The following is a 23,987-nucleotide window of genomic DNA, read 5'->3' on the forward strand; positions in this document are numbered from 1 at the left end:
TGCCAAGATTGGGAATAGGCCAACAACATCATTCTCAAATCTGGTGGGAAGGGTTACCACTGATGTACTAGGTCGTAGGCCTCCCACTTTCTTCTTCCACACAGTGTTTCTTATAAACCCAAGAAAATAGGCTAGGCTTATAATCAGATGGTTATAAATACCACAGGGTCTAACTTAGTTAGGAGGCCTCCCCAGGATTGGGAAAACTAAACAAGGACAAGAGCTACATACCCAAAACCAGAACTGCCTAGTCTAGAGTTTTAAGTCCTGCTTGTTGTACCATAGTCTAAGTAAAATAACTCTAGAATCCACCCAACTGTGGCCGGATTTTACTGCCTCCAGTTACCTGTATGTTCTCTGTTCATAGAATTGTGTTTCCAGGCTGCTCTGTGTTTTAAATAATGGCGCTTTGAAAGGAAAACTTTAAACATTAACTACTGAGTGCCTTTATAGTGTTTTGTGTGTATGAATATGTATAGATCAATTTCCTGTCTCTCTTTGGTTTGGCTTTTAAATTCTGCTGTTAACTTTAAATTGATGGCAGTTTTATTGTCATCATGGGTTTCCCCCAGCCCCCTCTGAGAACAGTTCTTTTAACTATATGTGAAAAGTAATCTCTACCAACAAACTTGATTTCTACCAAAGTCCAACAAGTTTGATTTCTACCAAAGTCTCTTCTCTTGCGTTGGTATGGAAAAGTAGCACGTTAGGGCAGAGATCCCATGGTTTCTAGTTTAAAGGCTAGTAAGGACTTGAAGAGCAGGAGCACTGGCCAGGGAGGGGCCAGCAAGCATGCGTTTGCACAGCTGCATAATGTGTGTGCTGAATTCCTGAAAGCTCATGTCAACAATGGAGGTGTTTGCTTTGTTTTTTAGATTTTCATTGTTATTAAATAAATCCCTTATTTACATATATTTTTAGAATTCTTGTTTTGACAACTAAAAGACAATAGATACTGGTTGACTTTCCATGGAGTGGCAAATGCTTATAATTCTTAGAAGACAGTTTCAGCAAGGACATTCAGTAGTGTTCTCACCACCATGGAAGCTCTATAACAGGTGCTGTCTATGTTCTGTTCCTCCCTTCAGTCCACAGTCTCAGTGTGTCCCGGAGCCATAACTTAGTGAGATGGTACTGTAATTATGGCCTGAAAACAATTCCATAATTGTGATTTAATGAAAAAAAAGTTCATTTCTTAACTATGCTGTTTTCTCACTGCCCTTACATGACAGATTCTTATTGTTAAAGTATTGATATAAGAGGGCCCAGGCTCCTGCAGGCAACGCTGCCCCTGGACCACTGGTCATGGGCACTATAGGAAACCAGGCTAAGTAGGAGCTAGCCAGCAAGCAGTATTCCTTGATGGGCTCGGCTTCAGCTCCTGCTTCCAGGTTCCTGTCTTGTTCTCTCAGTGACGGACTGTGACTGGCATGTGTAACTCTTTTCTCCCCAAATTGCTTTTGATAGTGATGTTTATAACAACAAAGAACATGTGTTAGTTGGGGAAAGCCTAAGGGTTTTCCCCCTGCTTTTCATAAACACTGACAACTTTTATCAAAGTAAATGTACCTCATATGATTACTATTCATAACTTGATTTTATTTTACCAAGAATCTTGTGATACATCCCTTAACATTTGTATAGTATTAAGATGTTAGCAGACAAACATGTTATAAGTTTTAGTTTTTCTTTATCATTTTTTAACTCTATCAAATTAGAAAAGCTATTAGATATGATATATACAATTGAAATACAACTTAAGATATTTTAGATTTTTTGGTATTGTCCAAATACCATAACATCTTCTTTTTCATTTCTTGGTATTTTATTCTCTTAGTGAATCCCTCAGCTATTATTTTTGGTGATAAGGATTACACCCAGGCTTCGCTTATGCTCAGTGAGGCGGGTGCTCTCTTGCTGAGATATAACGCCATCTGGTCAACCCTATTTGCAGATACACAGCAAAACTACAAATGGCAAGACTCATGGGCAGTCATGAAATGATGCTGTCTGTCTTCAGTGCCACTTAAATTTTATTTTATTTTTCTCTTTGGGCTTTTATCCCACCAGTTTAGAGAATTTATTTTTAACAAGCTATAGTTGACTTTTTAAAAGGAGCTGCAGACTGAGGAGATAACTTAGCAGAAAAAAGCATTTGACACACAAGCCTGACAACCTAAGTTAGACCTTCAGAATCTGCTTTTAGAGATGTGATCATTTGTAATCCTAGCACTCCTCTGGTGAGCTGGGAGGGAGATAGAGACAGGAGAATCAGCACATAGCTCTCAGAGGATCTAGGCCAAAGTTCACAGTGGTGGCAGAAATGAATGACCCTGTCTCAACAATGTAGAAAGTAAGAACTGACTTACACACACACACACACACACACACACACACTCACACACACACCGTAAAACAACAACAAAAACAAAAACAAGGATATGCAACTAGTAAAATATATTTTGTTCATGAAATACATTTTAAAGCTAGGACATGTGCAAGGTTCAGTGACACACATACCTATAATCTTCAGCACTCAGAAGACTGAGGCCAGCTTGAGCTATATAGTGAGACCCTGTCTCATGGATAAATAATGTATTTGACTGAGGTGCTTTTGTTTTATTAAGTGTTTCATACAGTTTTATGGCATTTATAACATTTGGAGTTATTCTTGAGAACTTTTCATTTGGGCAACAAACTACTTGGGAAATGCAATCCTCTCTCCTCATTGTTTCTCATGGCAGCCTTCCACTGCATTTTCTTTGTTTGGGTACTTTCTTTTTCTTCCTGCCATTCTTAGCTATCTATTTTCCAACTTGAGTTTACAAAGAGTACATATTCAAAGGACTTCCTCTAGTTCCCAGCACCTTTTTATTCTGAGAAGTTACCCAGTCATCCAGTTCTCACAGTAAGGTATAAAAACAGATGTCCAAAGAGATTACAGAGTGCAGTACCACTGTGATTTGAACTAATAAACAGTTTTGACCTGGGAGCAAGGAAATACCACGTGCTATAATTTCCTTACATTTTAATCCACAAACTGTTTATGAGAGATCCAGTTGTTACATTACCTCACCAATGACTGGTATTTTAATTTTAGCCAGCCTAAACTGTCATTGTGTATGATGTAGTTTCTGAGCTACTTATACTGTCTTATTTGTTGCTTAAAATACAAGAGTCAAAATACAATTATTTACTATTATTTAATTCAAACTGCTACTACATTTGAATATACAGAAACATACAGATTTTTGGAGAATTGACTTTTGTAAACTACAGCAAGTATTTTTTTAAACATTCATTGCATGTGAAAGATCAAGTATTCAAAAGGACATACAAGTTACAGCAGGGTCTGACAGTGTTTCTGGGGACTGAACATCTATAAACTTGAGTTGACAGCAGCAGGTAGGTATACTTAAAATCATTACCCAAATTTTCTCTCTGGTCACAGTATTGAGGGCAAGGATTTGTTTGCAGAACTTTATGTAATTTGTAATGTTGTTATTCTGGCAAGAACTTACTAAACTTGTCATCATTAGGGCTTCTGGCGGGGGTTGTCATATGGCTTGGCCTATGGCAAATCAAATAGTTCCAAGTTCTTCAGCATATTTTGTAAGACCAAATATTTTAAGCGCCATTGGTTCCCATGGGACTCCAGTTTGTTATCATTTTTGTAAGTTTCAGAAATGCAGCATGCGAGTTTTCATGTCTGGTCCCATAGTCAGTGTAAAGGGGCAGCAGATAGATGGAAACCCGCAGAGTGCTGGTGTAGCTCGTGGATAATTTCTGGCATCATTGGTACCTGTTTACTTTTGTTGATTCAGAGATCATTTTTCTCTTCTGGCAGAAGAAGTGGGAGGTCTCTCATTGGGCATTTGATCCCTGTGAATTTGGTGGTCTTGTTCTGTATTCTGTATTTGCCCTTAGGAAACCCTGGTTAAGGGGCTTAGCTTTTTCATTTGAGAATGGGCACATGAGCTTTGTGCCAGAGAGTAGATTAAGCGTTAAGTGTTTCTATCAGAACAATGTTGCCCCCACCTTTGAGGTAAACTTGAATGTTGTTCATCTGTGGAAAACTAAGTTTTGCTGCTCATTTTCCTTTGTACAGTAGAAAGGTCACTAGCCTCACTTGCTTGCAGTGCGTGAGGAGTATATTATGAGGTGTGTGCAATGAAATGGCACTTCTCTTCCATCTTATCTACCCTCGTTACCCTTACTTAAAGTGATTAGTCCCTGAAAAGAGTACAGGCATGAATATGTGTTTGACCTTATAGCACTTATAAAGTATGTAAATAATGAGGCCTTTTATACACATCCAAATAGATATTTATCTTATTAATCCTCCCTGTCCCTCTTCCTCTGTGTCCACAGGAGTCTCCCCAAGACAGTGCTATCACCAGAGATATTAACCGCACATTTCCAGCTCATGACTACTTCAAGGATACAGGAGGAGATGGACAAGATTCCTTATATAAAATATGCAAGGTATTTCATAATAAAATGTGAAAGTATTGGTTTTGAGTGATGGTTCTGGTTCTTTGAAATTATATAAAAGACAAACTATAAAATATAATTTGGGAGCTTGTTTGTTTGAGGGATTTTGAGTTCTTTTTTTTTTTTTTTTTTTTTTAAACAGGACCTCGTTTGTCTAAGCTCTCTTCAGTCTCTCTATGTATCAGAGGTTGACCTTGAATTCTTGTTCTCTTGCTTCCAGTTCCCAAGTCGTGGGATTACAGGTGTTCAAAATTAGAAAAGAAAAATAGGCAACAAAAGAAAGAATCTGAAAGCCAAAGATAACACAATTTTAGATTCATCAAAAATGAGAAAGTAGTGAGAGTGGAGAGATGACTCGGTGTAACCATACGCACTGCTCTTCTGGAAGACCTCACACTTCATGGACTCCAGGGAGCCCAGTGCATGTGGACTCTGTAAGCGCCCACATTCACGTAGGCCATGCTGTCGTGCTGAAAGTCACTCTCAGCAAATAAATAGAACATAGGACATAAGAAAGAATGTAAGAGACAGAAATAGGATGAAGGCCTGCACAGGACTGTCCCTGGCATCAGCCAATTGTAGATGGGGCAAGAACCCGTGGGACCCTACTCTTCCTTTCTGAACTGTTGACTATTGAAAGATTCTGGAGGAGTCCTCTTCAGTTATGTACCGCTAGTAAGCCCCCACTGGGGAGCCTACCAGACTCCAGTGAAGAGCTGGAAACCCTTGAGATACAGAATCATAGTTCAAGTCAGTGCGTCAGAAAACCAAAAAGATAAATGGAGGAGAGGGATGTGTCACGTGCTGCTGTAGAGGGTGTAGAGGGAGATGAGGGCGTGGATGTGTTATATACATGCGTGAGATTATCAGAGAGCAAACATGAAAAAACAAGTTTGAAAACCAGGAAGAGATACATAAAGCTGACGCCAGTGTAGCTGAATATGAAGCCTGACAGGACAAAGGCCATTAGCTCTCTTTATCTCAGTGTCTCCATGATCTTTCAGAGCACATAGTTAGAGTTCAAATTTGGTTTGTAAAACACCCGAGAGCCATGCAGTGTTTATATATATTGTAAGCGCTGAACATAGGCTCTGTGGATATGGCCCAACGCTAGAGAGTGCCAGTGCACATTCAGCTGAGTTTGTAGCACCACCTGTAGCTTAATAAGTAAGTGATGGTAAATACTCATTTGTGTTAAAAGGCCTGTATCTGAATACTGTAAAAGTAATAGCCTATTTAGTTGTAATCTATTTTAAAATAGATGTATTCTCATCTTAAAGATAGAAATTTATACCTTAAAGAGTATAAATAACATACATCAGAGCTACCGTGCTGAAAAGAGCTTGGGAGCAGAACTTTTTAGTTTTGTCCTGACTTCAGAACTGGTCTTTGACCTTTTCCTTCTCAAAATTAAGTAGTTTTTGTATCCAGGCAAGGCACAAGATGTTTTTATAAAGAACTCGTGCTCATAATTGAAAAGAGAAAGCTATAAGCTAGTTGTAGGACAGGCTTTCTGGTGATATATTAGGTGGTTTGAACTTTTACAGACAGTTTGACTTTAGAGAAGTTGTTCTTGAGTTTATGGTTTTGATTTCTCCAAAACACTCAAAGCTGTGATTCTGTTGTACTTTTCTTAGGTCCTTTAGTGCTTCTTGGTTGTTTTTTTCCATATGTTACCTCCAACTCCAACCCTTACTTACCTTATTACCGTGTTCTCAGAAAGCGTCTGTGTGTTCACTGCCTCTGCCTCCCACTCCTGTGTCTAGTTCCCATCTCTTGCTCTCCCTGCCCCTCTGACTTTCCCATCTTGGTTATTTCTCCCACCACTCAGCTTCACCAACAACTGTTTTCTCTCTTTCTGCCTGCCCTACCATAGAGACTTGCCTCACATGGCAGTTCTCCAGATCTACATAGCTCCCTTGAGGTCCCCCTCACTCTCAGACTAGCAGTTTTCAATACCTGACAGATGTACGCAAGTCTGCATTAGCTTGAGGTCTAAATTCCTAGGTGCCAGAGAGTCTCTGTCAGAATCATAGAACAAAGTTGGTCTTTCCAGTTCATTTAAAGAACATGTTTATTAGCAGGGCATGGTGGTGCACTCCTTTAATCCCAGCACTCAGGAGGCAGAGGCAGGCTGATCTCTATGAGTTTGAGGTCAGCCTGTCTACAAAGTTGAGTTCCAGGACAGTCAGGGCTGCACAGAGAAATCCTGACTAAAAAACCAAAAATTATTGTGAAAGCTTTTAAACACTAAGTAGTTGATTATTATGACAAATTTGTGTATTCATTTTATATTAGCCTCTTTCCACATTGCTTCATCTGTCCTTTAATACTTCAAAATAAAATTCAGAAGTCTCTTTTCTTAATTCAGAAATCTTGATCCAAAATTGTCCCTCTCAGCCCTCCAGTAGCAACTTCCTATCCAGCTGGCAGCGTCAGGACCCACCAGGACCCTCTTCTCAGTTGCTGCATCTCGTGATTGGAGTCGTCACTCCTACCACTGCATGTGGGATTAGAGCTGTACTCATCCCGTGCTTGCTTGCGAGTTACTTACCCTCTCACATTGCTGGCAATTATAAAAGCTACTTTGAATTACTAGCCCAGCCTCTGGGGTCTAGCCTGCTTTCATGTTACCCCAAATTTACTTCTTATTTACCCCAAAATTAGCTCATCTGTGCAGTTTCCACAGAAATCTTGAGTAGTTCAGCCATAACACAGTAGAATGAAATAAAAACCCCTTAGTTCATTGGTGATGTTTTATGCTGAAGCTTCATCAGATGAACTTTCTCACTTTTACATGGCTTGATTGATTTGTCGGAATTCCCTCACTGAGTGATGTTCTCAAGGACAGTAGCATACCTGGCCCACTGCTGAGCATATTACAGATGCTCCCTAACCATCATGAACTCATGAAATGACTTCTCCTCCCTTTCTTCATTAAAGACCCTTGAACTTTATATTCCAACTGTTTCCCAACATACACCATGGACTTTCAATACCTGTGTCCGTTCATTTGGTCCCTCATCAGCCTGAATAGGAACATACTGTTCTCTTCCTATAGAGATTCCATGCATATATTTCATCTTGCTACATAAAGTTGCTCAAACTGTGCTGAGCCCTTTGCTGAATGAGGATAGTAAGTCAACCCTGTGATATTAGCAGTGTGTACAAATATTGTGCACACAATCCAGCAAAACCAACAAATAGGCCACTGACTCTGTAACTGATAAACTGTTGGTAATACCTGTAAAGACATTACCAACACTTCCCAGAGAACTATGTTGGTTATTAGTCATGACTGTTTTCAACACACTCTCAGCAGTATTGGCCCTAACTTAAGGGGTGGAAAGTGGTGTGCTTTCTAAAGCCCTCTTTTTTTATCTTGTCTTCTCACCCTGTAACCCTCTCATCAGACAAGCTGTGATGAGCCAGGAAGCCTAATAAAACTGCAGTGAATTCTATCCGAGTTCATGAAGATAGGATTGTATGTGTTTGTAATGTTATGGTGTCTCTAAGCTAATGATAAAACCTGCTTATATATTAACCTATCATCTGATAAACACTGCTCATTTGCCTAAAAGACAAATTCCAAAACACCTAATTTTAAGTTTCTTTTTTAGGACATAGGAACTTTGGTACACAGAAGTGGGAAAGTAAAGGAAGTACCAAGAGAAATAAATCTGTCATACAGAGGATAGAAATCATAGGATCATGCATCATTACTTTATGGTGGTACAACCCTGTCATAGAGTTCCTCATGCTGTGGTGACGCCCCCACCATAAAATTATTTTGTTGCTACTTCATAAGTATAATTTTGCTGCTGTTATGAATCATAATGTAAATAACGTGATAAGCAGGATGTCTGTCTGACATGTGACATCCCAAAGGGATCACACCCCACAGGTTGAAAATTACTGGTTTGTGGACATTCCCCCTTTTTACCGTAGGCTACATAAAAACTATTGCTAATCATAAAAAACCCAGCTAAGAGCCGCAGAGAATGGGCCATGGGTGTCAGTGTTGTAGCCAGCATAATGTTCTTAGGCAATAGGAATAATCACCTACTGCCAAGGAATTTTAGAGCCATCACTTTTACCAGAATCTCACTGTCTTCACCAGAAGCCTTTTATCTAGATAGATGATTGAGTAGCATTATCTAATCAATGCCTAGGTGACTAACATAGCATCCCTTCTCTCAGAACTTTAGCACCCAGGAGAAGATGGACATTTAAAATGTGGCCTATTAAATTCTATAATACCTATGCATGTTTAGCACATACCACAGAGTTACAGAGAAGAGGGGTGTTGGTTCTGCTTGAACTGGAATGCTATGGGGGCTTAGAACTAGCACCTGTTAGAACCTGATTAGTGCTCAGTTTATTTCTGATAGACTTTGTCTTTGGCCACAGGAGGTAATACGGTGACAGAGCTTTTTTACTCTGAAGGCAACACTGGGATTGAAGAGATGTATCAGCATCATTCTCAGGCCATCAAACTGTTTTGGCAAGGCTTGGGTAGCAAGCATCCTCTTGGTTCCTGCCGTCAGAGTCTGAGAGAGCAGGTATGGCCCATGAATGTGTCATTCGTTTCAGCACTTTTTTTTCCTCCCTATGCAGGCATATTCTGTGTATGATGAAGAGATTGGTTACTGCCAGGGCCAGTCCTTCCTCGCAGCTGTGCTGCTTCTCCACGTAAGTAGTTGGGTCTGTGTCACCACCTCACACTCCTGCTGGGCTTAAGCATAGTTTATGGTTGTGCTTGGCAAGATTCTTAGAATATTTAACTTGTATATTTACAAACTTCTAATATAATGGCACTGTGAAAAGAAACTTAATGAGGATAAATGGCAGAATTGAAAACTAATACAAGGTTAGATTTCCTTTTTATTTTTCAGAAGATTAGATAGACGTCAGTATTGTTTAACCCTTAGGGACATTTGGGGGGGGGGAAGAGAGCACAGCTTTCTTTAGTATCCTTATATTCATAAATTCATTTTTTAAGGTAAAAATACTTTATGACATAGACATAAAAGACCTTCTGAAAAAGATTCTAATAGCACATCAAATAATCCCAATGATTGACTAATGTGATTGCAAAGTACAAAGAAAGCTCTGAACAGCTGGGCATGGTGGTGCACCCCTGTAATCCCAGCACTCAGAAGGCAGAGGCCGGAGGATCTCTGAGTTTGAGGAGTAGCCTGGTCTACACAGTGAGTCCAGGACAGCCCAGGCTACACAGAGAAACCTGTCTCGAAAAAACAAAAACAAGACAAAAGCTCTGAAAAGCAACAGAAACCATCAGCGCTGTCTTCATTTTTCATTTCCACAAAAACAACTTACTCTCTTTTTAAAAGAAAGTAGCAAACATTTGAGCCTGTATCTTGTAAGGATCAGAGCATTCTTCATTATAACTGTAGTATGATCACACAGTCCACATTCAGTGCCCCGCCCAGCCGCTGTGCAGTTTATTGGCTGTTGGTTATTCTGTTATGCTGCATGCTAGATGAGTGTTTTGCCAGTGAGCTGTAGCCCCTGCCTGTATGTGACTCCTTTATTGATCCAGCAGCAAGTCAGACATTGTGTCTGCTGGTCTTCTGTCCTTACACTTTTGATCTAAACCACCCTGTTGTCTTTGTTTGTTTCAAGCCATCGACTTTTTTAAATTTAAGCACATTGTCTCATAAAATGTGTCACATTCTTAATTTGATTAAGTGAGCCCAGTACAAAGCTAGTGACACCACCATCTGTAAGCAGATGTCTGCACACACATGCCTTTAGGGATTTTAAAGGGTCCATACACATAAAATGCAATGGACAGTGCAAGACCGTAGCAGAGATCTTGTTTAGATTAAGGCTCCTCTTGGCAGACAAACCATTACAGTGCAGTGGACCCTGAAAATCATGTACTTGCTTTTCAGTATCACTTAACCTTTTTCCTTGTAATGTTGCTATGGAAATATTGTAAAGTCATGAAAACATAGTAGAACATTGCTTTCAAAGGGGATCATCGGTATGTAGAAGCTGAAGAATTTCAAATGTGTGGAATTAAATGAGACAGTGTGACAGGATTGGGAAGTGGGTGGGGGAGAAAGAGACACAGCTAGAGAGGAAAGCGAGGATTGTAAGCTGTTTTGTGAAGATGACTTTACAGGTAAAAAGAAAAACACTTATCTACTGTGAACTCAGATTGGTGGTGAGTGTAGCCAGCACAGCGGAGTTATAGAGAACAACAGAGCTAGTTTGAGGGGAATTAGAGTATGCTAACACTATGAATTGATAAGCAGGCCAAGTTCGGTTTTTCTTTCTGATCTGTTGTTTCAGCCAGACTTTATATCTCAGCCTTGCACGCCTGTGGTTTTCATCTATTTATTTGTTTATTGTAATTTCACTCAAGTAACACTTATCACCATTTAAGTATCACTCCTTGAAAGTGGCTTTCTCAAATTCCACTTCGATTCTGAGCTCCTGATGTCGGCCTTGGTTTTGTTTGAGTGTTTGGTTTTTTGTTTGTTTGGTTGGTTGGTTTTGGTTTTTTTGTGGGGAGGGAAATGAGCAACCCAGCATCAGAAATGCCACGAAAATTAAGCCACTTTTCCCTCATACAGTAAAATGAAGCCACCTTCCATGTTGTTAAGATACCAGAAAAGCTAGCATTTGCCCCAAATACCCTGTCATTTCCAATAAGAATCTGCTATGCTTTGTCCTGTATTCCTCTTTCACCTGTTTTGTTTTTGTTTTTGTTTTTGTTTTTGTTTTTTTTTCTCGATGGGTCCTGTGCTCTGCCCACCAGCATCATGTTCCATGAAAGCTCACCCATCTGATCTCGACTTCTCTGAAGCTTGCTGCAGTCATGTGAAGCCTTAAGGATTGCCAGTGCTTTCCTAATGTTTTGAAACCTAGATCTCTCTCCATATTCTTTAGTCCATAAAGTCATGGAAGATGCACTTACTCTTTTGTTGTTGTTGGTGGTGGTGGGATTTGTTTTTTGTTTTTTGGTTTTGTTTTTGTTTTTGTTTTTTGGTTTTTTGAGATAGGGTTTCTCTGTGTAGCCTTGTCTATCCTGGACTCGCTTTGTAGACAAGGCTGGCCTTGAACTCACAGCAATCCGCCTCCCTCTGCCTCCCGAGTGCTGGGATTAAAGGAGTACGCCACCACTTAAGTGGACATTTGCAGACAGAAATGCTACTGTGGTGTGCTGCTGCTCTGTTATTACTTTGAGGAGCAACATAGACCTGAGAAGTAGAATGACTTTTCTAGAATAAGCTGTTGTTTTGTTTTGGTTTTTGAGACAAGCTACTTTTTAAGATATATTTTTAATTTATGTGTATTTGTGTGTGCCTCCATGAGCTTATATGCATTACATGCATGTAGGTGCTTACAGAACCTGGAAGAATAGAGTAGATGCCCAGAGACTAGAGTTACAGATGTTTGTGAGCCACTATCGTGGTAGGGACCAAACCCAGGTCCTCTGCAAAAGTAGTAAGTGTTCTTAACCACTGAGCTATCTCTACCGCCACAAACTTTTTTTTTTTCATTTCACTTTGCATCCTGCTCATGGCCACATCCCTCCTCATCCCCCAGTCCCACCCTCCCGCCTCCCCTTCCCGCATCCTCTATTCCTTAGAAAAGAGGAGCCCCACTTCCCATCCACCCCAGCTCATCAAGCTGAATGAGAACTGAGAGTGTTCTTCTCCCCTGTGGTCTGGCAAGGCAGTCCCACCAGGGAGAAGTGATCAAAAGGCAGGCAACAGAGTCCATGTCAGAGACGGCCCCTGCTCCCCTTACTAGAGGACCCCCATGAAGCCTGAGCTGGCCATTGGCTATATCTTTGTAGGGGGCCTAGATCCAGTCCATGAAAGGTCCTTGGTTGGTGCTTCAGTCTCAGCAAGCCCCTCTGGTCCCTGGTTAGTTGGCACTATTGGTCTTGTGGCGCTCCTGTCACCTCCAGGTCCTTTTCTCCTTGCCCCCACTTTCCCACTAGACTCTATACTTTGCCCAATGTTTGGCTCTGGGTCTCAGCATCTGTTTTGAACCACTGCTGGGTGGAGCCTCTCAGCAGACAACTATGCTAGGTTCCTGTCTGCAAGCATAGCAGAGTAACATTAATAGCATGAAGGGTTGGCTCTCTCCCTTGGGGTGGATCTCAGGTTGGGCCAGGCATTGGTTGGACCTTCCCTCAATCTCTGCTCTTAATCTTTATCCCTGCACATCTTTAGGCCGGGTAAACTTTGGGTTGAAGTTTTTGTGAGTGGTTTGTGTTCTCCTCCCTGTACTAGGAGACTTGTCTAGTTAGAGGATGTCTTCTTCAGTCTCTATGGACTCTGCCACTAGGAGTGTCTGCTAGAGTCCCCTCATCTCCTTCCACGGGCCTCCCTGACTTAGGTCTCCATCTTGTCACAGAAAGACCTCCACCCAGAGCCTCTCTTTTCTCTACACGCCTTCTATTCTCCTGCCCCCACTCTTCCTAGGTCTGATCTCCACCCTCATATCTCTCTGCGTTCTTTCTCCTACCTTGTTCCCTCTCTTCAGCCACTACTGCTGTATAGTCTATTTCTCCTTCTGTGTGAGATTTATGCACCTAAAGAAGATTAAGTATCAAGGAAGATCCAAGGGAAGGTGCTTAACTCTGACAAACTGTCTTTTTTTTTTCTTTTTACAATGATAGAAGATAAAACAATTTGCCAGAATGACATAGCCAAAGGAAGGAAAAATGATTGAATAAAGGCCTGTGGTTTCAGAAGCTGAAACACAGTGTGTACCAGCCAGTTTGTACTCACCTCTAATCCTGTCCTCCTAGAGGGGCCTGTTCCTGTTTTTGTTTGTTTTGTTTTTCAAGATAGGGCTTCTCTCTGTAGTCCTACCTGACCTGGAACTCTCTCTGTAAACCTGGCTGGCCTCAAATCCCCAGAGATCTGCCTCCCTCTGCCTTCTGAGTGCTGGGATTAAAGGCATGGCTATCACCTCCTGGGTTAGGGGCCTGTTCTTGACTCTGTTTGGGAGGTATAAACTTTGCTGTCCTGTGTGCTCATCAGTCCTTCTACTGGTTAATAATTCCTCATTATACTCTTGCTGTGGAGGAAGCAGTGGTAAGCACAGTGTAGGCCTCATTTAACATTCCTTGCCTGCGTGATTAATGCAATTAATATTAAGCAAAACTGAGAACTGGGTTTCTGAGCCATTTCCTGATAAAACAGTGGAGGGACAAGCTAAAAATACTGAAGTCATTGTTTTTGTCCCCCACCCTCTATTGTCCATCTGTTATAGATGCCCGAAGAACAGGCATTCAGTGTTCTGGTCAAGATCATGTTTGACTATGGTCTCAGGGAACTTTTCAAGCAAAATTTTGAAGATCTACATTGCAAGTTCTACCAGTTGGAGCGCCTCATGCAGGTAAAGGAGCTCAGACTGCGTTGAGTGAGTAGTGGCACATAGACTGGGGAACAATGGCTTTTATTCCTGTTGTTTCTCACTATGTGATGAGGATGCAGGGATCAGCAGTGCTGGGAATCTGCTGTGGTTAAGACTGCCTTAGAAACCATCTAAAGAGCAAATTACTTAGGCCCATTTCTATATCAAATTCAGGAAGGAAATGTTCACCAAGACTACAAGGGTACTGTTTAGAAGTCCCCTACCAAAGTGAAACAGTTTCCCAAAACATATCACAACTTGGAAATAAAAACTGGCTTTCCTAATGCTTGTTACTTTTCTGGGGAATTCTCTTTCTTTCGACTAGTTTGTAGTCTGGAAAAGAGCTGGTAAGTGTTATGAGCGCCTCAGAGATACTTAGAAAAACACAAGTATATGAGTTTTGGGGCTACTGCTGGCAGATGTATGCGCCTCCTGAGAAATAACAGGGTAACTGCGTATGTGCCCAGAACTAATTAGTTTGCCATTTCAGGAGTACATCCCTGACCTGTACAACCACTTCCTGGATATCAGCCTTGAAGCACACATGTATGCCTCCCAGTGGTTCCTAACACTTTTCACTGCAAAATTCCCTCTCTACATGGTCTTCCATATCATTGACCTGCTCTTATGTGAGGTGCGTATCAGGGCTCACAGTACTTCGGCTTGTGTGGGCAGTGTACTTCACTATCAGCTCTGTCAAATCTCTTGTCCTCTGTTTTGTTTTGGTATTGCCAAATCTGTGCTGAGGTGATTCTGCCTGAGGCCAGTGTCCTACTCACCCTGTCAGAGAGGTTCTCCGCGGAGAAGAGACACAGTAGACATTTAGATTAGTTAGTATTGCTTGGTTCTGGGACAGTGAGTAAATGAAATAGAGGTTTCTGTCTTGTGTAGATGAAGACAGAGCTTGATAGTACCATGCTTCCTCAGTCGATAGCTCTCATATCTGTAATTGAATTGAGAGCTGGTACCTCTATTTTGAGTGGGTGTATGTTTAGGGTCTCCTAGATGCAGACAGTACAGGTGTGTGCCACCACTCCTAGCTCTGCATTCTTCCTTTTTAAAGAGAGGCCCTACTGGAGCTCTCATCTAGCATTTCCATGTGTGGGCTGAGTTACGTGAGCAACCTGCTAAAATGGCAGTGACTTGAGGCTGGGTAGCAGTTTGCTAAAAAGTAGAGCATTGTCACTAAAAAGAAACTGGCCAGTATGAAAATGACCTTAGCCTCATAACATAGTTTGAGATTTGAGAGTTATATGTATGTGAAAGAAGGAAGAAAGGAAAGAAAGAAAGAAAGAAAGAGAGAGAGAAAGAAAAAGAGAGAGAGAGAACTAATTATAAAATAATGTGCTTATGACAGGAACTTTGGACAATATCAAAAATATTAAAAATACTTTAATCTCACTGTCTCTACAGTTCAGCTACTTATAAAATTTTGATATATGTTCTTTCACTGTCTTTGCTTCTATATGTATAATTTCTAAGTGAAATATTACATTTTCCACTGTAATATTATAATGATGTATTACAGTTCTGTTTTTATATTTTGAAGCAAACCTGTAATCTCAGCACTTGGGAGGCAGAGGTGGGTGGATCTCTGAGTTCCAAGTCCAGCCTGGCCTACAGAGATAGTCCAAGACAGCCACGGCTACACAGAGAAATCCTGTCTCTAAAAATAAAAAGGGAGAAAGAAAAAAAAAAAAAAAGAACCAAGCCCCAGACACTGCTAGTTTGAGTTTAAGTTAAAGACAGTTGTTAGTATCTTCCCTCACCTGCTTTTCACCCAGAGTTGCCATTTTGGTCAAACAAGGAAAGCAAATTAGACAACTCACACCATATTCAGGTCTAGGGTGTGTGGACTGCCATATTGATGTCACTATTTTATTAGTATACTGTTTGCATTTGAGATCATGGACTACTTTGGAAAAGTGTTCATTCTCTTTGAGTGTGAGGATAAGGATGGAAAGGTCTTCTCTGAGAAAAACTGGAGACTGGGTCTCTTTAAGAACCTTCCCATGATAGCCCTAAAGCTTACAGCACATGGCGATGCAGACTCTAAAACTGTCTTGCCTCTTCTCTTTCAGGGAATAAGTGTCATTTTTAATGTCGCCCTTGGATTACTAAAGGTACATGTCTGTTGGTGAGCTGAGGTGTCCATTGTCCTGCCCTGTTCCATGGTGTCTTTAGTTTCATCTCATGCTAAGTGGTCATTTGCTCTGCCATTTTCATCGATGGAATATGTTGAAGTTACTCTGAAAAAATTAAGAAATACTTTAAAAGTTGCTGGGATTGTAAAATGTTTCTTGTGTATCTTCATAACAGACATTTTTTTTCATACATGTCTTTCTTTTTCTTACTTCAAGACTTCCAAGGATGACTTGCTATTGACGGACTTTGAGGGTGCCTTGAAGTTCTTCAGGGTTCAGCTCCCTAAAAGGTACCGCTCTGAAGAAAATGCAAAGAGGCTCATGGAGCTAGCCTGCAACACGAAGGTAAAGTAACGTTTGCAGTAACTTATTCTGCATTTTTCAGTTGATATTTTAGATTTTCTGATAAAATTGTTAATGCTTGTAATACATAATTGATAGTTCACATTGAGTGAACTTAAATGTTTGCTGCCACAGTGTTTGGGAAGCTGTTAGGGCTTCCTGTGGTGATTTCTGTTTGGTGAGAGTGGCAGTGTTGCTATTTTTATTCTTGCTGAACTATCATGGGGTTAGAGGTCAGCTGTACTTCCCAAATTCATGTGTATTTCATATATTTCTCATATACATAGCTTGAAGATAACTACAGAACATTGTTCCTGTGTAAGTGTACTTGTCATGTCATTAATTAAAAACCATTCAGGTTTACTGAGTTTGGTGATAAACACCTGTAGTCTCAGCACTCGGGAGTCTGAAGCAGGAGAATCATTAGTTTGAGGCTTGCCTGGTCTACATAGTGAGCCCGAAGCAAACCTGATCCACATAGCAAGACTAACTCACAAAAACAAAATAATGCCAGTTCTGAGAACGTGCAGGATTTCCCATTATCAGTAAGGACTTATACCCTATAATAAGGGGTATTCTGTTGTAAACTGTGTACCTTTCTATTTTCAAAACATCTTCATACACACTTGGTTTTTTTTGTATCTGTGTGTTTCCTGTCTGTGGGTTCAGCCAATTGTGGACTGAAGATATTTGGAGAAAATGCATGTGTGCAAAAGCACAATTTTTTTCCTCATTGTCATTATTCCCTAAATAATATGACAATTAATATGCAGCATTTAGGCATATTTAGGCATTTTCAGTAGTCTAGCGGTCATCCACTTTTCTCTACAAATCATTGCCACTTTTGATTCCTCTTATTCATAGGCTACATCTCCACACTCCACAGCCTGTCACTAAAGTGTATCCTGATGCTGACCACCTGACCACCACCTCCTTTCTACAGTGTTCCGCCTTTTCGTTCCTTTTTCCTTTGCTTAAACCGCTTACCTTAACTTGTGACTCAGGTTGTTACTGAGGCTTCCAAGGTCCTACAGTTTGTGTACAAGCCTGGGTGGCTTCTGTGATTCTATCTCCTGCTGTTTTTTACTTTACTTTCTTCCTCAAACCCCTGGCTTCCTTGTATTCTCCGACATACACTGAGCATATCCACCCCTCTGTACTATGCACCAGTTAATCTTTCTGCTTCTAACTCTGGTGCTAGCTGTGTGCATGGGTCCATCACTGCTTCATCATGTCTTCACCTCAGACACCAGACATGTTTTCTCTAGTCACGGTATCTAACAGCTTCCCCAGCCCTTCTCACCTCATTGAGATAGAGTTGACAGCAGAGGAGAAACTAATTCTTGCTGAGTCCTTAACCCTAAGAGTGGTGTCTGACATAGAAATAAATACTGCTTTGCTGGCTGGGCTGGTCGAATATTCTGTTGAGTTTCCACTTATTCTTTTACAAAGATTTGAACAAGTCTTAAGAAGAGACTCCAGTGCTGAATGCCATTAGTTGAATACAGATTGATACTTTACTTCCACAGTTCAGATAGGAGCTGGCTAATGTCTTTTTTTTCTTGCCTATGCTTCCAGTGAAGTAAGGCTAACAGCTTGCCTTGGGAATATTTGCATACATTGACTATTTCATTTTGGGCATGAAATTCCTTTCAGACCTGAAGAACTTTGTGTGTTTGGGGTGTGTTTTGTATTGTTCCCCCTATTTGTACTTAATCTAAGTGAGGCTAATTTTCCTTGAATTCACTCAGCTCGGGAAGCCTACAGCTTCACCAGGCTACAGGACATAAGACTCTTCTGCTAAAAGATGGAGAAAAGCACACAGGGCTAATTCAGTCTTGCTGCTGCACTGAGGAAAACCGAGGGAGTGCTTAGGTTGTTGGCATAGTGGAACTGTGTGGTACATATTTAATCCCTGGCAATGCCTCGTGAGCCTGTGCCCTGTGCTCCACATGTGGGAGGACCCTGAAGGCCACACAGGAAATAGACACGATGAGCTGTGTGCGACTACAGTGCTCTGTAGACATGGGCAGGGGTTGTGTGGTAAGTGACTGGTGAGGGATGGAAACCAGCTTGAAAAGTTTTTGGTGTAGAAGTTTAAAAGTTTAGCTCTGTTATTCACTGCTATCCTATTCTCTTATTTTTAAATGTTTTAAATTGTTTGTTTACTGTGCTGTGCCTCCTGATTGGTGTGAGAATTGGGAATAGTTTGCCTCACATAACTAAAAACAAACACTTGTGTTACTGTGCTGATTCAGTACTGTAATAATAATGCTGCGATGTTTGATGCCTGTATAGCTAGTGTTTACAAACATCTTACTCTTCATGCTTTAGTATCAGGTGGGGAGGGCACAGCAGGCATGGATCTAAAGCCTATGGAAGTCACGAGGCTTGCCCAAGGGGTCCTGGTGGGGCAGTGAGCAGGACGCCTTTGACCCTGCACTCCTGGTCCTCTCCATGCCTTATGCTTCCTGCAAAAGTGCACTGAGGACTGAGTGTGATGTGGCAGTATCTGAAATGGCCACAAGATGGGTGTGTTGATTAAAAAGCACCATATTCGCTGGGCCTCGTGAGCCTTAACTTTCTACATTTCTTGTGTGCCCATCCTTTTGGTTTTTTGGGCCTGTTACATCTTCCTTCTCTTTTTTGTCCTTAGATGAGCTAACTATGGGGCGGAAATGTTTTGCTCTTGAGGAGTTAGGATCCATGCTTGTAATGTAAAGCTTAGCGTGTATCAGGGCTCACCAGCTAGTTTACCAGTCTGCTCAATGTGTTTAGGAGTCGGTAAACAGAAAACTGTCCTACTACTAACAATATCTTAAAACCATTTGTGAATATCCCCCTCCTGAGCTTCCCAGGAACTCCATGACAGTTTCAGACTTGTAAGTGCCGTGCGTGATTGGGAGTGGGGGGGCAGTTTCTAGACCTTTTTAAAAAATTCATTTTGGTTTGATTCAAGAACTCTAAAAAGGTTGGGCCTAGAATCTCAGAACTTGGGAGACTAAAGACAGGAGGCCCCTAGTTCCTTAGCCTGCCTAAGCTGCATAGGTATTGTATGCTGTTGAGAGAGAGGAGTCACACAAGTGTGAGGTGTACAGCTAGTTTAGATGAAAAGTCAGGTCACAAGCTAGTTCCTGAGCTGAAGCCTGAACACCGTGCCCCTTCACGACTGAGTCCTGCAAAGGCAGAGAACCCTTTGTCATGCAGAATTTACTCAGGAGCTGAAAGCAGCACAGCTTATGCTTCATTCTCCATCCAGACCATTGGTGTGGTTACCAGGGAGTGTTCTGTGGGTAGTGCCCTCAAAGTCCTTAGGGGTTTTGTTTGCTTGTTTTTTATGTACTCACAGACACTTGAAACATAGTGCTTCACATAGTGAAATGAGCCCTCATGGTGGCCTGTGAGGTCTGCTTAGAGACGCCCAGGTCATAAAAGTCAATTACCAAGAACGGCAGTAGGTGATGGAGTTGAGATCTGGGTTCTAAAAGGCGCATGTGCTTTGCTGTAAATGAAGGGCTGGCCTCTTATTAGGAAACTTCCTCTCTGAACATTGTACCCAAAGTCACACTACCCTCTAAGGCTAGGGGAGACCACAGTGTTTTATTCATCCATACATTTACAAGAAGATTTTTGTGAGAAAGCATGTGTGTTTTTGGTGAGCCTGACAATGCTGCTGGCTAGTGCTTGGGCAGCAGCAGGCTTGCCTCCTCATTTAGCCAGCCAGGCTCGCTTGACTGTCGGCTCTTGGAGCCTTGCTTACTAATGTCTTCTTGTATTGTAGAAAAACATTTCAGGTCAGATTCAAATGCCTGATTCTATCTCAAGGTCTGTGGGTATAAACTATTTGAACTTTGAAATAAAAACTTCATAGTTTTAATAGTGTTTACTTATATCAGATATTTCAGAGTGCCAGCCTTGGTCCTCAGTCTGCTGTGAGATACAGGATAAATTAGACAGCAGTGTTACAGAGAGATAGAGGCCTTAAGTAAGCAGCTGCTGCTCACGTGCTCTTGTGGCCTGGCCTGTCTCCTTACCTGACATGTTAGAGCACTCCTGATGTTCAGCTCCTCAGTTACAGATATTCTGAGTGAGGAAGAGCTATGTTCAGTAACCAGCATGCTACAGAGACAGCAGAAAGCAAGACTACCCAGACTTTTCTTGTGCTGGTGCCAGTGAATGCTGGTCATTTATGCATGTCACAATTGATAGTAAAATGAGGTGATAACCACTGCCCTGTCCATCTCAGAAAACTGTTTTGAGGCATAAATTTGTATGGCAGTATCTCACCATCTGGAAAGCTCTGTGTAAGCCTTCGTAACTCAAAAGCACAGCAGCATCCAAGCATTCTTGAGCTGGAAGGTGGACCAATGTCCAATTTCTTGAGTTGGCTGCCTCAGTCCTACTCGGCATCAGGATCCCTCCCGCACCACACCTCTTGTTGGTTCCCTAACAACCCACCTGACTGCCCAGAAACTAGGTTTCAATCTGGCCGTGCCACTCTAACAGTCAGCCTCCTACCTTTACCCAGCTCCCTGTGGTCCCCACACCAGCAGCTCCTTATCTGTGAAGGCATTCTGGAAACCTCCTCCTCTTCTACAGGCCAGGCTACTTCATGCTCCTCTGTGTATGGCTTCATTTATGTAGTTTGTTGTATGTCCTGTGTATTCAGGGGACCATTCTGTTTCTTAGTTCTGATAGTTTGCCAGTAACTGCAGCAGTAAGGAATAATTACTGCTTACTGAAAAGACCTCTCTCTGTGCTTTACAGTATTCTGAGCACTGAACATGACGGTTTCCTGTCATATTCTTCTTAACACTCAAAAGCACTCTTAGTATTTCACAAATGAGCAAGTCATCAGCCAAGCCAAGACCAGAGCTGAGCTGTGTTTCTCACAGAGCTAAGCAGCTTGAACCTTACTAGAGCCTGGGTCTGCAGCCACTCTCACTCTTTCTTCATCTACATGGGCCTTGATACCACTGTCTGCTCCAGGGGCTCAGCTTCACTACCAGGGCAGCTATTGAACATTAATCTATTCTCATGACAGATTAATGACTGAAGGAGAGATGCTTAGGACTGGACTGGGGGAAATGAAAATAGCTCAGCGCGTAAAGGTGCTTGCCATCAAGCCTGATAACCTCAGCTTGGGCCCTAGAAGTCTCATGGTAGAAGTAGAGAGCCAACTCCTGACGCTGTCCTCTGACCTACATATGCAACACATGCCACACATGGAATATGTGTGTGTACACAGAACAGTGTAAATAAATGTACAGATTTTTTTTTTTAATTTAAAGTTGGCCTACACTAGGTCTCTAACATCTCCCTAATGTCAAAATTCTTAACTGAGGACCTCAGACAGTCAGTCTCAGGGCCCAGAGACCCTCTGGAAGTACTTGACGAGTTCCACTGAGTGCAGGGCTCTGCCCCACCCCCGTGCTCAGGAAACTCCACAGTGCCGCTTCTCAGTGCCTGTGAACTTGCCTACCTAACTTACTGTCCACACTGTCCAGCTGTTCGGTTTCTTCTTCTTGAGAAAACTTTAAATACAGCAAGGATTCAATTTCAATTTCCATCTTGCTGAAGGGTAGCAGTACCTCTGTGTGAAGGTGTGATTTTTGGAAGCCTTCTGATAGGGTCAGCTAACAAGGCCTTCTGAGCTTAGAAGCAAAACTTCTTTGCTTCCTCCTAAGCTTAAATAGAAGAGAAAATGAGTCTGCATGTTTGAATGGAAACTGTGCCTCTGTTGGTTAAGTATTTCCATGCAATCTGGCTACTATTCCTTATGTCACTAATGCTTTCCAAAGAACATGCTCCATAGCAGACTCTAATCAGGGAGACCTGATTAGGCACTGCAGGTAGAGTGGCAAGCAAAACAGACAGAACACAAAAGATTAAGGGGCAGCACCTAAGTAATTGAACTTGGGTAGGTTCCATGAAGGAGTTGAATTAGTGCTTTAAAAATGTATAGAAAAGCTGGCCTGGCATGTTTGAACTGCCACCACAGCCACTGCTCTTGCTACTAGTGCCTCTACCTTTTCAGTTAGTGGGAAGCCAGCTCTCTTCCTGGGTTCTGGGCCGCAGGGGCAAAGTGAAGTAGCTGGTTCTAGTATGCAGACTCCCAAACTCCTAAAGTTAGCATCAGTAAGAGTTGGAAGGAAACATTAGTGTCATTGATAGAGGAAGTCACAGTGAGACAAAGAGTTTGTGGGAGAAACAAAAACTGAGGCTGAAGGATGGGAAGAGACGGAGCTGGTGGACAGAGTCCAAGTTTGGACCTGCAAATCCCAGGGAAGGTGGAAGAGGCTTTGTGCACATCTAGTTTTGAGAAGGGACACCTTGGAGACAGAGTGAGAACGGGGTTGGACCGTCATATAAAGAAGAAACTACTGTCTCAACCTAAAGTAATTCTGACAACAGTTTTTTAATTATAAAATAAATAATAAAGGTAAATCACATCTATGCAAAAAAATATTGAACAGCAAAAGGTGGTGTGCGTGACGTGGGCCCAGCATTCACCAAACACTCAACTAGTCAGCTAGTTTCGATCAAAGATAATAAAATATAAAAATAATTTTGAGGGGGCTGGAGAGATGGCTCAGTGGTTAAGAGCACTGACTGCTCTTCCAGAGGTCCTGAGTTCAATTCCCAGCAACCACATGGTGGCTCACAACCACCTATAATGTGATCTGATGCCCTCTTCTGGCCTTGGGTACAAGCAGGCAGAACAATGTATATGTAATTAATAAATAAATAAGTAAATAAATAAATAATCTTTTAAAAAAAATTTGAAATTAGCCTTTCAAAATGTATGGCTGTGAGGAAAGTGTTAATTTTTTTTAGCCTTGCATGAGAGTGAAACTTTGAAATATCCTGAAGGTCCGTTGAGGGCATAGTACTGGAGGCGATGTCAACTCTTTTTCAGAAGGCACTAAGGGAGTCCCACCCTCACTTCTCTTTTGCCTAGACTACAAAGACTACTAGGTAGAGGAGAGTGCTGCCCATAAGCGTCAGTTATTTTTGTCCACCACTATCTGGAAGGATTGGTTTATAAATTTACTGATCACACAGATGTTTTATGCGTGTGCACACCCATACTTGCTTGTTTTGGGTGACTAACTTAGGAGCACAATAAAAGTTTGCCCCCAAATTGGGTAACACAGAGATGTGTGGTAGAGATATCCCTCTCTAGTTTGTGGTCTCGTGTGTTTAATGGGCATCATTGTGTGGACCGCCCTGGCTACTGGCTTTAAGATAGCAATGCCATACTACAGAATCGTAGCTCCAGTTGAGGCACATCTGCTCACAGCTCACATAGAACGCCAGAGCCAGTGAGAGAGGATCCACCAGGGTGATCAAAGGATGACCAGAAAGAAATGTAGGCACTTACACTAGCATGTTGCAGATGTGCACCCATTTCTGCTTAGATTTCTTTTTATCTATATTTATCTGGACCTGTGGTCTAGAAGTTGATTGGAAATGAGTAATTTAATGCTGGTAATTCAAGCTTTGGGAACAAATAAGCACTAGGTTTATGTTTATTTTCTAAACTGAACATGTCTACTTTACTGTGCTGTTTATAGTTATTTTTTTAAATAGTTTTTA

General features: G+C 41.6%; 1 protein-coding gene across 9 annotated transcripts in view; it reads left to right on the top strand.

Moving 5' to 3' along the window:
- The window catches only part of RABGAP1 (RAB GTPase activating protein 1), a 138,260-nt gene that overhangs the window by 99,645 nt on the left and 14,628 nt on the right, over positions 1-23,987 (top strand). For all 9 annotated transcript variants that reach the window (XM_084798465.1, XM_084798458.1, XM_084798459.1 and 6 more), the window contains 6 exons: positions 4,372-4,485; positions 9,112-9,186; positions 13,759-13,884; positions 14,393-14,536; positions 15,984-16,025; positions 16,263-16,391. In XM_084798465.1, coding sequence (XP_084654591.1) covers positions 4,372-4,485; positions 9,112-9,186; positions 13,759-13,884; positions 14,393-14,536; positions 15,984-16,025; positions 16,263-16,391 — 630 coding nt within the window. The remainder of the gene's footprint in view (positions 1-4,371; positions 4,486-9,111; positions 9,187-13,758; positions 13,885-14,392; positions 14,537-15,983; positions 16,026-16,262; positions 16,392-23,987) is intronic.

Source organism: Acomys minous (assembly GCF_964271855.1).
Source record: "Acomys minous genome assembly, chromosome: 10".
Classification (NCBI taxonomy): domain Eukaryota; kingdom Metazoa; phylum Chordata; class Mammalia; order Rodentia; family Muridae; genus Acomys; species Acomys minous.